The 14601-nt window shown below is 46.2% G+C and overlaps 1 protein-coding gene across 9 annotated transcripts in view; it reads right to left on the reverse strand.

Annotated features, from left to right (window-relative positions):
- Positions 1 to 6331: 6331 nt before the first annotated feature.
- Positions 6332 to 14601, reverse strand: part of PATJ (PATJ crumbs cell polarity complex component) — a 308284-nt gene continuing 300014 nt past the window's right edge. For 6 of the 9 annotated variants that reach the window (XM_087417183.1, XM_087417200.1, XM_087417192.1 and 3 more), the window contains 2 exons: positions 12693 to 12816; positions 6332 to 8261 (listed from right to left, as the gene is read on the reverse strand). In XM_087417183.1, coding sequence (XP_087273309.1) covers positions 8115 to 8261; positions 12693 to 12816 — 271 coding nt within the window. In that variant the 3' untranslated portion in view covers positions 6332 to 8114. The other 3 variants (XM_087417238.1, XM_087417231.1, XM_087417215.1) reach the window with 2 other exon arrangements.

The raw sequence follows: 14601 nt of genomic DNA on the forward strand, positions 1-14601 counted from the left end.
GCTTGCTTAAACAGGGCCTAAGGAACCACCACCTCCAGGAGCCTTCCAGGTCTGAACTCTCAGTTCTGCTCCCCCTGCCCCAGCCTCTTCAGGAAGAGTATGTTGTCTGATGGGACAGGTCTGCAAATTGCTGCACTTTCCTGGGTGTGAACCTTCTCAAGCCAGGTGTTTGTGGGAGGACCTCAAACAATGTTCTTAACTCTGGCCCACACTGGAATCTCCTGGGGAGCTTAAAAAAATTCTTTTTTTTTTTTTTAATTTATTTTTTATTTTTTTTTATTTATTTTTCCCCCAAAGCCCCAGTAGATAGTTGTATATCATAGCTGCATTTCCTTCTAGTTGCTGTATGTGGGACACAGCCCCAGCATGGCCGGAGAAGCAGTGCGTCGGTGTGCGCCCGGGATCCGAACCCGGGCCGCCAGCAGTGGAGCACGTGCACTTAACCGCTAAGCCACGGGGCCGGCCCTAAAAAAAATTCTTGGCTCTCCCCCTCCTTCCCCCTCCTTCCGCCTCCTTCCGCCTCCTTCCCCCTCCTTCCGCCTCCTTCCCCCTCCTTCCGCCTCCTTCCCCCTCCTTCCCCCTCCTTCCGCCTCCTTCCCCCTCCTTCCCCCATTAGTAGCCTGGGCACTGGGCATTTAAAATACCCCAGGTGATTTAATGGACGGCCAAGGTTGAGAAGCACGGGCCTAGAGAGAGAGTGGGCAGCTGGCACAGCTTTCTGGGCAGGCGGGGCTGGGGGTTGTGCCTGCTGGATAATAAATGTTGATACAGGCGGCCAGCTGGGTCAGACTGGCTCTCAGTGTAACAGACCTCAGGTAGCAAGGCAGTGGGGGAGCAGGCCTGTATTCCCGTCTGTCTCGAGCCACGGGAGGCAGAGGACACAGGTGTTCTCCAAAAAGAACGCGGCAATTGTAGATGACCACAGACCAAAGGAAGAGGAGGAGGCTGCTCTAGCCTAGTGCTTCTCTACCTTTAGTGTGCATCAGAATCAGCTGGAGAGCCTGATTCTCCATTAAAACACAGCTTTCTGGGCTCCAGCCCAGAGATTCTGAGTCAGTTGGTGTGGGGCAGAGCACATGTTTGCTTCTCCCAGGTGACGCTGCTGATGCCTGACTGTGGTTATACCCTCTGTGCCAATGAACAGTGTGTGCAGAGGCCTAAGGCTAGAGAGCTTGGCTTGTCCAGGGCAGCATCTGGTGACACCAGTGTAATACTCCTGCTGGAGACAGAGGCGGGAGCTAAATCATGAAGTGCCTGCCACAGAGACATGCTGAGTCTGGGCTTCACCCTTAGTGCAAGGAGAGGCCACCTAATTAGGTATACAAATACCTAGGGGTCCCTGGTGGTGGGAGGGCAGAGGCGAGACCTCAAGCCGTCTGCTCCTGGGGGTCTGGGGAGGTAGTAGTGGTGATGGTGGCTGCACCACAGCTGTGGACACGGGGGAGGGGCGTGGGGGAGCAGGGGGCTGCAAACAAGTTGAGAACAAGGACAGAGAACACTTCTGTGCTTACCCTACAGCAAGGCCATCCCTAGAGGAGTTGCAGTTCCAAGTCCCATGATGTCTGTGATGGTTACTGTTATGTGTTAACTTTGAGAATGTTTTTGGATGAGATTAACATTTAAATCAGTAGACTTTGAGTAAGCAGATTGTCCTCCATGATGTGGGTGGGTCTCATCCAGTCAGTTGAAGACATGAACAGAACAGAAAAGACCAGCCTCCATGAGCAAGAGGGGATTCTCCAGCAGACAGTCTTACAGCCTTCATCTGCACCATTGACTCTCCTGGGTCATGAGACTGCCAGCCCACACTACAGATGTGGGACTTGCCAGCTTCCATAATTGCATGAGCCAATTCCTTATAATATTTATGTACACACACATCCTATTGGTTCTGTTCTCTGGAGAATCCTGGCTAATACAATTCAGACAGGAAATCTCTATCCCCAACCTTTATTTTAATTTTATTTTTTTTTGTGAGGAAGATCAGCCCTGAGCTAACATCCGTGCCAATCCTCCTCTTTTTGCTGAGGAAGACCGGCTTTGAGCTAACATCCATTGCCAATCCTCCTCCTTTTTTTTTTTCCCCTAAAGCCCCAGTAGATAGTTGTATGTCATAGTTGTACATCCTTCTAGTTGCTGTATGTGGGATGCGGCCTCAGCATGGCCGGACAAGTGGTGCATCAGTGCGCGCCGGGATCCGAACCCGGGCCGCCAGTAGCGGAGCGCGCGCACTTAACCGCTAAGCCACGGGGCTGGCCCCACTACCCCCAACCTTTAAAAATAAGCAAACCCTATCCCTCAGGGTCTGAGGGCCATTGGGGCCTGTTTTCAGGCAGCTATCCTGACGTTCCCAGGAAGATGAGACACGGCTCTGGAGCTGAGCGGAGCTGAATGGCTGGTACCTTTTATGCCGTCACCATTCCTCCTCTCTCCCACGAGAGCTGGGCACCTGCCGCGTTAAGACACGGGGCAGGAGGAGCAGTTCTCGCACCTGTCAGCAGCTACGGCTACCTCGAGAAGAACACGTAACCAGGAGGGAATCCTGGATGTCCTGCCCTGGGAATTCTTCCCAGAATGTAGAGATGAATGGGGAGTTGATAGACCAGGCCTTCTCTGTCAACATCCAAAAAATGTCAGATTTTCTTTGTTTTCTGGCCTTTATGTTTATCTTGTAAGTGCTTTGTTTGGGGAGCTAAGTTAGGGAGAACTGAGACAAGCTTTTGAAAATTCAGGCTAATTTAGAAGCCACGCGTGGATGCTCTACAGTAGTTTGCTAAGTTGATGCATTTCCACCGAGGTTTATTGAAGACTCCTCTGCTTGCAGATTAGCTGAGCGACTGGGCAGGCCACTCACTCCCCCGGGCAGGTGTCTCCCTCCTGAGAAATGGGGGTGGGGTGGCGGGTGGGACAGACTCCAATGCTGAGGCTGCCACCATTTCTAAAAATCTGATTCTAGAAAGAGGATCAAAGAAATGTTTGCTCCTGTATGGCTCTGCCCAGCATGGGTCCTGACACTTGACAGCGAATCTCAGGGACCCAGGACCAAAGCAGCTTACGTGCTCTGTAAAGTGACCAGAAACGGAAGCACTGCCCAGAACAGGTGTAGCTGAAAGTCTTTTACACACTGTCTCTCTCTCTCACACACACACACACACACACACACACACACACACTGCTCCTCCACATTTCAGTTTATCTCAGTATTGTGCAGTTAGTAAAATGTTTCTTTTTTTGTCTTGACTTAAAGAGATTCTGAAGATTGCGAGTCAAGCTGTCAAAAACTCAACGTTTGCACTAGGGTGACATAAAACTGGAACTATTACCTAAATTTAAAATTTTGTGTCCAAAAATTCTCACTATTCTGATTGGACTTTAACAGAAAACTATAAATATTAAATTGGGGGGGAAATTGGGGGCAAAAAGCGTCAGTTGCTTATAAAGTTTGGAAACCAACGCTGTGAGGAAAGGCAGGCGATGCTGTGTGACCTCCCGTGACAAGATGGTGGAGGTTCTAGTCCTGATAAAGTGAGTACCTGAGAAGGGAGGTCCTTTGTAAGCCCCCCGGGCGGGGGTGGCTGCGGGCAGGGGTGCGGGAAGGACTGAGGCAAATGGGCTGTCAATTCCGAAGCGGAGAAACCAAGGAGCTTACCGGTATAGTGCTTTTTAACGTGTAAAATGCTTACAGAAAATCGCATCACCACACTGTGAGGAACTGGTTCCCATTAGCATCTTAAACCCTGTTGATTAGATCAAGATAAAGGTCTTTTGCTTCTGTCCATGAAGAATTAAGTGCTACCGGAATTGCCCTCCCGCTGTAGTCAACAACTAGGAAAGTGGACGTAATATATGAAGCAACAGTTTTCACACATCAGGCAAGAGGCAGCCCTGGATTTTGATCCCTAAAAGAAGGGAAACAAGGCAAGGTCTACATTGCCCCAGTTTACTGCCAGGAGGTGGTGTCCAGGCCACAGCTCAGGAAGGGGGAACCAAACAGACCCCATGAGTAGAGGAGACACATCAAAGCTCAGGGAGGCCAAGACAGCCCTTGTGAGGCAGAGGACTGGACAGGAGGGGGCTGCCCAGAGAGCGGCCTGTGGAGACCTGCGCAGGGGCCCCTGCAGTCTGGGGTGGGATGCTAACTGAACACGTGTGAGAGAGAACTCAAGCCAGGAGAGAGCCACCTGGAGCTCAGGCAGGGCCGTGAAGAGTGTCCAACTGCCAGAGTGGCAAGACTCATAACATACAGGCATCGGGTAGAATTCTCAGAATAATGCCGTAAAAGTGGGGCAAAATTAGCCCTAAACTAAAGGCTGCATTAGACCCACCCTAATAAGCCTAAAAACAAGATTCAAAAGGATCAAACTGATCACAAGTAAGTTAACTGCACGCACGAACTGTCTACTGCTATTTAACAGAACACAACAGAATCCACCACCCAACAATACAAATTTTACAATGCTTGGCATCCAACAAAAAATTACCAGGCATGCAAAGAAGCAGAAAAATAAGATCCATCCAAAATTAGGAAAGATAAATCAATCAACAGAAACATCCCAAGGAATGTCAAAGATGATGGAATACTATAGCAGACAAGGATCTTAAACTACTACTATAAGTCTTACAATATATTCCGGCCTATAATGCACAAGGTATAGCCTGTGGGCCAAATTTGGCCCCCTGCCTGTGTTTGTAAATAAAGCTTTATTGGAACACAGCCAAGCTCATTCATTTATGCATTGTCCATTGCTGCTCCCATGCCACAATGACAAAGTTGAGTAGCTGTGACAAAGATTGCAAAGGGCTGCAAAGCTGAAAATATTTATTATTTGGTTCTTCACACCAAAAGTTTGCTGACCTCTGATGTAAAGGAAAACATGAACATGAGCAGGGAGATGGAAGATATAAAAAAAGGCCCAAATAAAACTTCTAAGGATAGGACATACAGTATTTGAAAAGCATACTGGATGGAATTAACATTAAGATGAATCTGACTTAATCTCTGTTTTCAAAGCTTATCATCTTGTTGGGGGAGGTTGAACTGACAGCAGATGGGTGTGAAGAAGGGAAGTGTGGCTGGGTTAAAAACCCAGCAGTTTGCAGTTCCAAATTCCTGGAATCAAGGTCCATACCAGGTTAAAATTCCTTGCCAAACAGTTGATGGTAACTGAAGCGCCTTGCCTGGTTCCAGAGGTAGGAGGGTGGGCACGTGGCATTGGCATTACTCCCTACCCCAGGGGCACGGCTGACAAAGGAAGCCCCGGTTTCAGCTCAGCTGTGGCCCTTTGATGGCACAGGCTCTAGTTCCTCAAGCCCACATCTTTATAATCAGCTACACAAGTTGCCACCTGATTCTGGGCAACAGTTCAGAGCTAAGCCACCCTTAGAAATATTTTTTTAAAAGGTCCTTACTGATTGAAACCATGAATCAGCAGCCTAAGTGTCTAATTTCAGGCCATCTCCATGAATGGGGTAAGAGGTTTACTACTAATGTTTATTTATGTCCGACTTACTAGGAGCCAGGCACTAGACTAAGGGTTCTACTTGGATTTTACTCCTTATAGTGCTTAGAACCCCCCAACCCCCACCCCTTTATAACTGAAGAAACTAGAGCAAAGGGTGATTAAATACCTTGACAAGTCATATGGCTAGTAAGTCCGGCTTCAGACTCAGGTGGTGTGATGCCAAGACGCGCCCCTGGACCACTACACTGGCTCCTCTGTACAGCATCTATTCTAACACCAGACAACACAGTTGGCAATTAATATATGAGACAGCTATTAATGGACCTCAGACTTTAATAGGACACTGGAAAACTTGGTGAAAGCTTGGATTTTTTTTTCTATTAGGGAACAAAATGTCTAAAGGAAAAACGAAATCAGATCCAGAAATTAAACTTTTTCATATATAACAAGACTCCATTTGCTCCTTAGGCAACTACATTTATTTAGAATCTTTGGAAACATCTTATACATACATTCAGCAGTTTCATTTTTCCTGGTTTACTTCCCTCTCATGTTAACTCCAATTAGTGACATCATTACTATACATAAATGGCCCGAACGAGGCCAAAATGATATGTGTGGCTATGAGAGAACCACTCCTTTCACGTATTCCCATCTTCACATCCTCGTAGCTTGTCAGAAAGTTCTGATGCAAAAAAGTGTTTTTGGCAAGGCAATTATTCATGCAAGCAGAGACACAACCAGTTATGAGAAGCACTAGTTCTGTCAATTTATGGCAGCAAGGAATATAAAGCATCACAATTTCTTATCAATAGGCTTTTAGTAGCATGACCTAAAAGGATAATGTGTAAAGAAACACAACAACAATGTATTATTTCAAAATGTGTATTTAATGGCCATTCCGTCAAAATCAAGCAGAATCACATTTCAAAAGTATTTTATATATATATGTATTTTAAGGTGCATTTTCAAGTTTTATTTAGGCTTCATTTCTTCTTGGCTGCCTGAGGTGTTCTTGCAGATACAATTAATATAGAATGTTCTGAGGTTGATAGCTTCTCATGTGTTGAGAGACAAGATCCTAACAACACCGCATATCTTGGATACATTAGAAATTCCAAAAGCCATGTGTAATTTCAGAAAACTTAATACCAGTCATGAAAGACGTTTTCAACACAAAATTTAGGCACTCTAAACTTTGGAACAGCCACAAAATATTCCAACAAGAGTTAATGCACTTCATGATTACATCTACTCAAAGATAATTCTCAATTAAAATCTATTCTGCCCATTACATTTTGATAATTACTGTGCACCATTTGCAGCATTGTGTTTTAGTTAAATAATGCCAAACTACTTCTATTATTGATCCTGGTACTCATCCTTCATGGTACGTTTTTTACAGAAGAGCCTATAGCATTCACAGATAAGCGTCTCCCTCCTTTTCCTGCGAGTACTTGAATAAGAATGCCCCTAACCAACTTTATTCTTGTATTTTCTGCTGTAGTTGCTTTCTTAGCATGCAAAACTTCAACAAATGGGATGCTCCCTGGAGACCAGGAAACGTTATCTAAGTGTTTCCAGCGCTGATTCCTAGGCTCAGTTCATCTGCTCAGTCACTTTGTGGCTAGCACGTCACTCCATCTACGTTCCTGCAGTCTGTGCTGCTAGGCTGATGGGTATGGAGCCAAGGGGAAGCATGCTCAAATTTGTTACTCTACTCTGCACAAGGCCAAGGCCACCTAGACCTCGTCTGACTTGAGGCAAAACTTGCTGATCTCCAGAGCTTCCACCCCGTTGTCTGAAGACCCAGGGGTGGGAATGATGCTTGCCTACTGAGACGCCATCCGCTCCAGGTGAACTTCTTGGAATGGAACATAATTTAGCATTGTCAGAATTCAGAACATGTTCCTGTTGAGAATAAGGTGCATTTCCCAGTGGTATGCATTTATGTAGCTAAGAAAACAATTAGGAAGCCTTTCAGAATTTTTAGATTACAGTCTGCAAATTGACTCATCATAATCACCAATGACTAACGTATAAAGATCTATTCAGAGAAACGAATTTGAGCCTTATTTGACTATAAGTCGTACAGAAGCAAGCACAGTAATTTCCCATAGGCGAATCTGGTATTTCATCACAAGGGTCACTGGTAAGTTAATTACACTGCTAATGTTTCTGGTGTACTTGAGGAGACAATTAGCATAAGTAAATCATGAGCGAGATGACAAGTTGCTTAACATTTGTTTCTGTTCGCTGCACGAGACTGAGGCTGTCGTTAAGCCTGCATGTGAGTAGGGATGAGGAGGGAAGGGCATGAGGAACCAGAGGTGGTTAACTTCAGTTTCAGCAAATATAATCAGAACCAATGACTGCTAGTTGATAAACATCGATGTTAAATGCAAAACAGATAAGACTCATTCAAGTTTCAGAAATTACCCTCACCAAGAGGAGACAGAAGCTGGGAAATATTGGGGAGGCTGTTGACTTGGGAAATTTACGTGAAACCTCAGCCATCCCTCCTGAGGAGAGAGGAAGGATGGTAACAAGGAAGGTGGACTTGAGCTGAGACTGCTTTTCGTCCTCGTTCAGAACGTCATCCTCCTAGGGCTAGTCTACAACATCATCTACCTCGTGATCGGGACCCCGGGCTCACGACAGCACAGTTAAGATCACAGTCCCTCTCTGGCGTTTTAGAATGGCCACCGCTTGCTCATGAGTAACACCTTCCAGGGTCTCGCCATTAACAGCTAAAACCTGATCACCTCGCTTCAGCTGGCCGTCGTCTGCAGCTGCTCCCTACAAACAAGAAACATTCCAGTTTAACCCAGGGCGAATCAATTTATATTCAAATAAATATTAAAACCTCTAACCTGTGTCTGGTGTGCATGCTAAAAGAGTAACTTTAAAAGCTACCAACGAAAGTTACTCTAGGCAATGTTTTTAAATTAAGAAAATTAAGAAAAAAGTGGGATGTTATTTGAAAATGGCTGAATGGTAACCATAATTATGCATTGTTTCAACAACAAACTAGTAGAAAAGAAGGGACATTCACTTTTCTTTTAACAAGCAGGACCTTATTTCAACATTCAGTCCTGAATGGAACTTGACTGTCCTGTGATGTCCCAATCATGACGTCACATTCATGAACATGTAATACACAAAGGCAGGACCGAGTCTGGTGCTAGTCTTCCTGGCCCAGCCCATCAGCATCTCGGGTCCCATTGCGCTAGTGAGCCGTCAGCACTGTGGTCTGTCAAGAAGCAGCCTCCAGAGGGTGAATTGTATGGCTTGTGAATTACATCTCAATAAAGCTGTTCTCTGCATGAACACATACAAGCGTAGCATCTCTGCAACTTTGCATATCATATTCAAAAGCTCCAACTTTATTTATCTTTGATCATCTAAGTAGGTTTCTAAACGACTACTTTCACTCTACACTCAGTCACACACGGCTCCTCAAAAAGCACAAAGCAAGTGAGACTCGGGCTTTTTGTTCCTAAAGCTGAGTATCTAAAAATGCTGTGATATTACTAGAAATGTTTTGGACTGGTAAGGGAAGACAAGACCTAGAAAATGATTCACAGTCGGCTTTCTCCATCTGTTGGGGTAACTGTGAAAATCCCTTGAAAAGTTAGTGCCAGAGGGTCCTTTAAGTGATGCCCAACTAGAGGGGACACTAAGGCGCACAGGCACCGAGTCCCTGAGGGACTCGCTCAGAGGTGGGGAGAAGAGGTGCTGATGCTCCGGGGACCTGTGTCCCGGCAGTGGGAGGTCCTGCAGTGGCGGGAGAATTATCTAGAATTCCTCTACAGAAGTGTAGTAAAGAATATTCAAAACCATGTCTATACTGGGGGAAAACAGCAAAATTAAATAACTTGCAACTTGACTCAAATCTTCTTTCTTTTAGGAAAGTGTGTTAACTGCACTAAATCAGGACTAAACAACTAACTCTAATGGATAGAATCAGAATCACTAGGTAACTGGATTTTAGTAGACATTTTATACTAAGATTTAAGGGCTTCAGTAAACCTCAGATATCCGTGGAGTTTTTTTTTTTTTTTTTTTTTTTTAAAGATTTTATTTATTCAGTTCTTCCCCCCAAAGCCCCAGTAGATAGTTGTACGTCATAGGTTCACATCCTTCTAGTTGCTGTACGTGGGACTCGGCCTCGCGTTGGACGGAGAAGTGGTGCCTCGGGGCGCTCCCGGGATCCGAACCCGGGCCGCCAGCATCAGAGCGCGCGCACTTAACCGCTAAGCCACGGGGCCGGCCCTCCGTGGAGTTTTTTTAAAAAGAATGTTAAGCTCTTCAAGTTTTCATTTTCAGTAACGCAAACGCGGATGCTTTTTTCACTTTCTAAGACTCATGCTCTAGCTCAGGCATTGCCGCGCTTACTGACAACGACCTGCCTGTCCTCTCCCGTTTTCTCAACGTGGCATTTGTGGACTACGCAGGGGAAGGAAGAAACAGATGGTTCACAGACAGGCCTCCAACTAACTCGGAAACATGGCCTTGTGCACACCTGCCGTGTGTCCCAGCTTGTCCCTTAGCCTTCCCTGATGCTGTCAAGTAGGCATCTACCATCCGCTTTGCCCGTGCTAAGGATGAACGTACGACAGCAGGCGTTTACTCGGTGATGGGGGTGGTACAGTGAATGAAGCTCCAGGCATGCTCAGACCCGTGCTTCCAGACGTAGAGGCTCTGCAAGACTCGCTAAACTTCCAGGGTGGTTGAGGTCTCGAGGCCAATCTCTTGTTGGCTTATGGTAAAATTTGGCTGCTGAAGGACTAAGAGCTATGGTTCGCATTGATTTTGAAGTTTCCAACTAAATACCTGAAAGAAAATGGGAGGTCCTGACATCCTGTTAATCAGATCGACTAAGTCTCGCAAACCCGCACACCCTAAGTGCCGGGATGTTTCATATTCTGGGGGAAAAACACTGTGATGGGCCAAGTTAACTTCTTCGTTGAGCAAGAGAATTATTAAAGGTTTAGGACACCAAAAAGGTCACATAAAAATCCACACCTGTGGACATCTGAGATCCAGAAATCTGAACAAATATTTTTAAGAATATATTCAGGGTTAAAAAATGTGAAACACATGCACCTATAGTTCCTAGATCTTCAAAGTTCCTATGGGGGAACTGTGTAGCTTAGTGTCAGAATTTGTTTTAGAAAGACTTCACCATTAAAAAAGAAAAATCTCATTTGCTAGTTTTTGGTTTACTGATTCTCTACAGAAAACCTTTAAATTTGGATATATTGGTTTACTCAAACAAAAAAAGAGGGAGCAAAAGTCATCAAACTAAATCTTATTATAATAAACTCTACAGAAATATCTAAATTATAATAATGGTAATAATTATTTGCCTTGGAATATTCCTTTATTGAGACAACTAAGTGGGGCACTAGGTGGGGCTTTAGAACATTTTCTTTTGTTAATTCAGGGCTTTTCATTTTTAGGTGTCCATTCCTTAAAAAAGGTCCATTCCTTAAAAAAGAAAACATCCCAAGGATATTCAGCATTTATGACCATGTTACTACTTACACAGGTGCTTCCTGTGTGAGCACTTCCAGTGGGGACCTTTGCAGAGAGCATGCGGAGTGAGCCGCAGTCCATTCACTACCCCACCGCTCGGGCCCCACCGGGATGTGATGGTGATTTCTTTTCAAAAATCCACCAGCCATGCATGGCCATTTCACTCCCAGCTGTGTGATCTGGCACCCCGACAAAAGGGGCCTAACTCTGGCCCCCCGTCTACATGAACGTTTAGCCAGGTACAGCTGGGCAGCCTGCTGAACTCTGGGCCCCAGGTCAAAAGGCCTCGGGAGCCAATGGGTCCTCTCTCTGGACGGCAGCTGCTCAACCCGCAGTTGTGAAGTGAGCAGTGACTACAAACACTCTGGAGGGGCTTTCCAGGGGCAAAGGCCAGCAGGCAGAACTTGCTAAATCATGGGGGCTGAGTTTGCAGCCTTTCCACTATCCTTACTACATGGCTGCCTCTTTTAAAAGCCCAGTCTAAAAATGCCCCAATGAATGATCATCACAACTCCTTATGGTGTCGTCTTGGGAAGGGGAGAGTCTGTAGGTGGTTTACCCACCTCGAGAATACAGATGGGCAGCACCACCATCCGGAGTATTCCAGTCTGCCTGCCCACTCCCCGTTAGCCTACCACCGGGTCAGCAGGTGCGTGCTGGGATAACGTGCCCTTCTCACAGGCACCCTTGCAGCACGGACACAGGCAGGCGATCTCAGGGCTCTAACGTGCTCTGAAAGCACATGTGACCCAGGGATCATGTCGGGTCACGGGCAGGCCTGACTGATAAGCGATGGGATCTGCTCAGTAAGAGCCAACTTGTGTGCAGGGTACAGTATGGCTTTCTAGAAAGAGACAGAGTCTATCTTACTTCTTTTGAAGACCTGCATTTCTCTAGGAAAATAAAGCACTAGGAGGCAATTGGGTCAAGAATAAATGACTGTGATAAAACCAATAAGGAATAAAGGTGTAATATCAATACTAGTACTTTTCAGAGATCTTCAAAATGTATAATAAAATTAAATTCCAACTTTAAAAATCACAATGAAGTTAAAAATAATTTATCTAAGAGCCACCTAGAGGCAGCAGTAGGAATGCACACTGTGATCTGGGTATTAATTACATAGGATATACGGAAACGTTTAATTCCTAAAAAACACTCTATCATCCAGTGTTAGTGTAGCCTATTGGGCTGATCCTAATGCACTTGGCAGTTCTGGAAAGGAGAAACGGCCGTGAGCTCAACAGCGCCCTGAGGTTTTGGTGCTGGGTGGCCCAGTGCTGCACTGAGCTGGGGCTCGGTCAAAGCTCCACGCCACAGCCCTCTGGTGTCTGTTCTCTAAGGAGGCCGCATCTCTGGTCTGGCCCAGGACAAGACTCTCAAGGCCAGTTTCCCAAGAGCTTGGCACTGCTCCTTATCCTGTGTTGCCGAAAGAAGACACTCCTTAAGATCCCTTAGCATCTACTTGTGTTATGGGCTCCGAAGAAAATTACACTTCTGCGACTCCACTATTATAAAGCAACAATTCCTTCAGTGTCTGGTGCGGGAATTTCCTAGAAGATTCAAATCAAGTAAGCATACATGCACACACCCAGGTACAGCCAAGGAAAGCACAGCAAAGCACTTTAAAAAAACCTCACCTAGGTTTGATAAAAAAAAAAAAAAGTACAGTAAAAAGGAAAAAGATACCTTTGCAAATATAGTCTTGACATAAATTGGCAGGTCTCCATGGGGACTTCCATAACCCCCTACAATACTAAACCCCAATCCTTCAGAGCCTTTCTCCAAAGTAATAATCTTAGGTGGAGGTGTTCTGAAAACACAATGCACGCTGTTTAATTCAGGAAGTGATACTGCAGGGAATTTCATTTTAATGGAAGAACACAGATTTGAGAGAGACTTTCATACTGCGAAACTGTGGAGGTCACTTTATCAAATCAAACTCGCAGAGAGCAATCTAGAAACTTATTTGTAAATTTCCCATATCACGCTGGACTAATGACCAATATTCATGAAATTTTACGGGTTTCTCTTTCATAACATTGTTGTTTAATTAAAAATAAAGTCATGATGCTGAAATTGTCAAAGCACCCTTCTATATGCTTAGTTTCTAACCTTTTTTTTTGCTTGAAGAAGATTTGCGCTGAGCTAACATCTGTGCCAATCTTCCTCTACTCTGCTCGTGAGCTGCTGTCACAGCACCGCCACTGATAGACGAGTGGTGTAGGTCCGTGCTCAGGAACCAAACCCGGCCGCTGAAGGGGAGCATGCCGAACTTCACCACTAGGCCACGGGGCTGGCCCTAGTTTTTAACCCTTAAGCTTACTGTTTATTTTTTTTTTATTTTTTTATTTTTTAAAGATTTTATTTATTTTACTTTTTCCCCCCAAAGCCCCAGTAGATAGTTGTGTGTCATAGCTGCACATCCTTCTAGTTGCTGTATGCGGGACTCGGCCTCAGGATGGACAGAGAAGTGGTGCCTCGATGCACACCCGGGATCCGAACCCGGGCCACCAGCATCGCAGCGCGCGCACTTAACCACCAAGCCACAGGGCCGGCCCAAGCTTACTGTTAAAGCTGAGTGAAACTGTCCTGACCTCCTAGAAGGATGTGCATGGAGACAGAGGGGCATGCCATCACCTGAGCTTGGTGCAGACCATCAGTCTGCAGGTGGCCTTCTGTCCACAACAGGCAATGGCAGCCTGACAGTGCAGTAAACTGCTCCTCCTTTTCTGCCCGGATGCCCTCACCACACCTGGGGTGGAATGCCCTCTTTTTTTTTTTTTTTCTGAGGAAGATTGGCCCCGAGCTAACATCTGCCAATCCTCCTCTTTTTGCTGAGGAAGACTGGCCGTGGGCTAACATCCATGCCCATCTTCCTCGACGTTATATGGGATGCCACCACAGCACGGCCTGCCAAGCGGCGTGTCGGTGCGCACCCGGGATCCGAACCGGCGAACCCCGGGCCGCCGCAGCGGAGCACGTGCACTTAACTGCTTGCGCCACTGGGCCAGCCCCTGGAACTCCCTCTTTTAAGCCCCCATCCAATAAGATGCTTTCCTGACCCCTTGGAGAGTGGGCCACATTGTCCTCTGTGCTCCCTGTGCCCCAGGTCCCTATTTCCTTATGGCACTCTCACGGCGTCTCGGGATTGCTGAGCCATCTTTCTCCTCTACTGGACTAGGGACTCCTTAAATCTCAGCCATCTGAGCATTCCCAGCGCTGTGCCTGTCACAAACTCAGGATCATGACTGTGTAACGAGAGCTGAAGTCCCAGAGGGAAGAGAGAAACCAAGGTGAGGCAAAATGGATAAAAACCATTGTTCCAAACGTGGAATTTGGATTTTCAGAGCTTCGTCCAGTGTGGAAGTCTTCTCTCTCAGAAACAACATGGCTAAAACGTAAATTACCTACGTGGGCTCAAGTAGTTAGCCTAAGGTCAGCTAAGGCAGTGTCTCATCCCAGGTGTGGCTGTCCAAAGGGTGAGGACCTAGGGGAGCTCGGTACCCCTGACCCTGTCGTCCATGTGTAGGCGGAGGTTCGCGTCTGGGCCCTGGCAGACTCCTGGTTGTCTGGCAGCCTGCACATCCGAGGAGCA

Source organism: Ceratotherium simum, chromosome 2, assembly GCF_057802395.1.
Source record: "Ceratotherium simum simum isolate JZ-2026a chromosome 2, ASM5780239v1, whole genome shotgun sequence".
Lineage (NCBI taxonomy): Eukaryota > Metazoa > Chordata > Mammalia > Perissodactyla > Rhinocerotidae > Ceratotherium > Ceratotherium simum.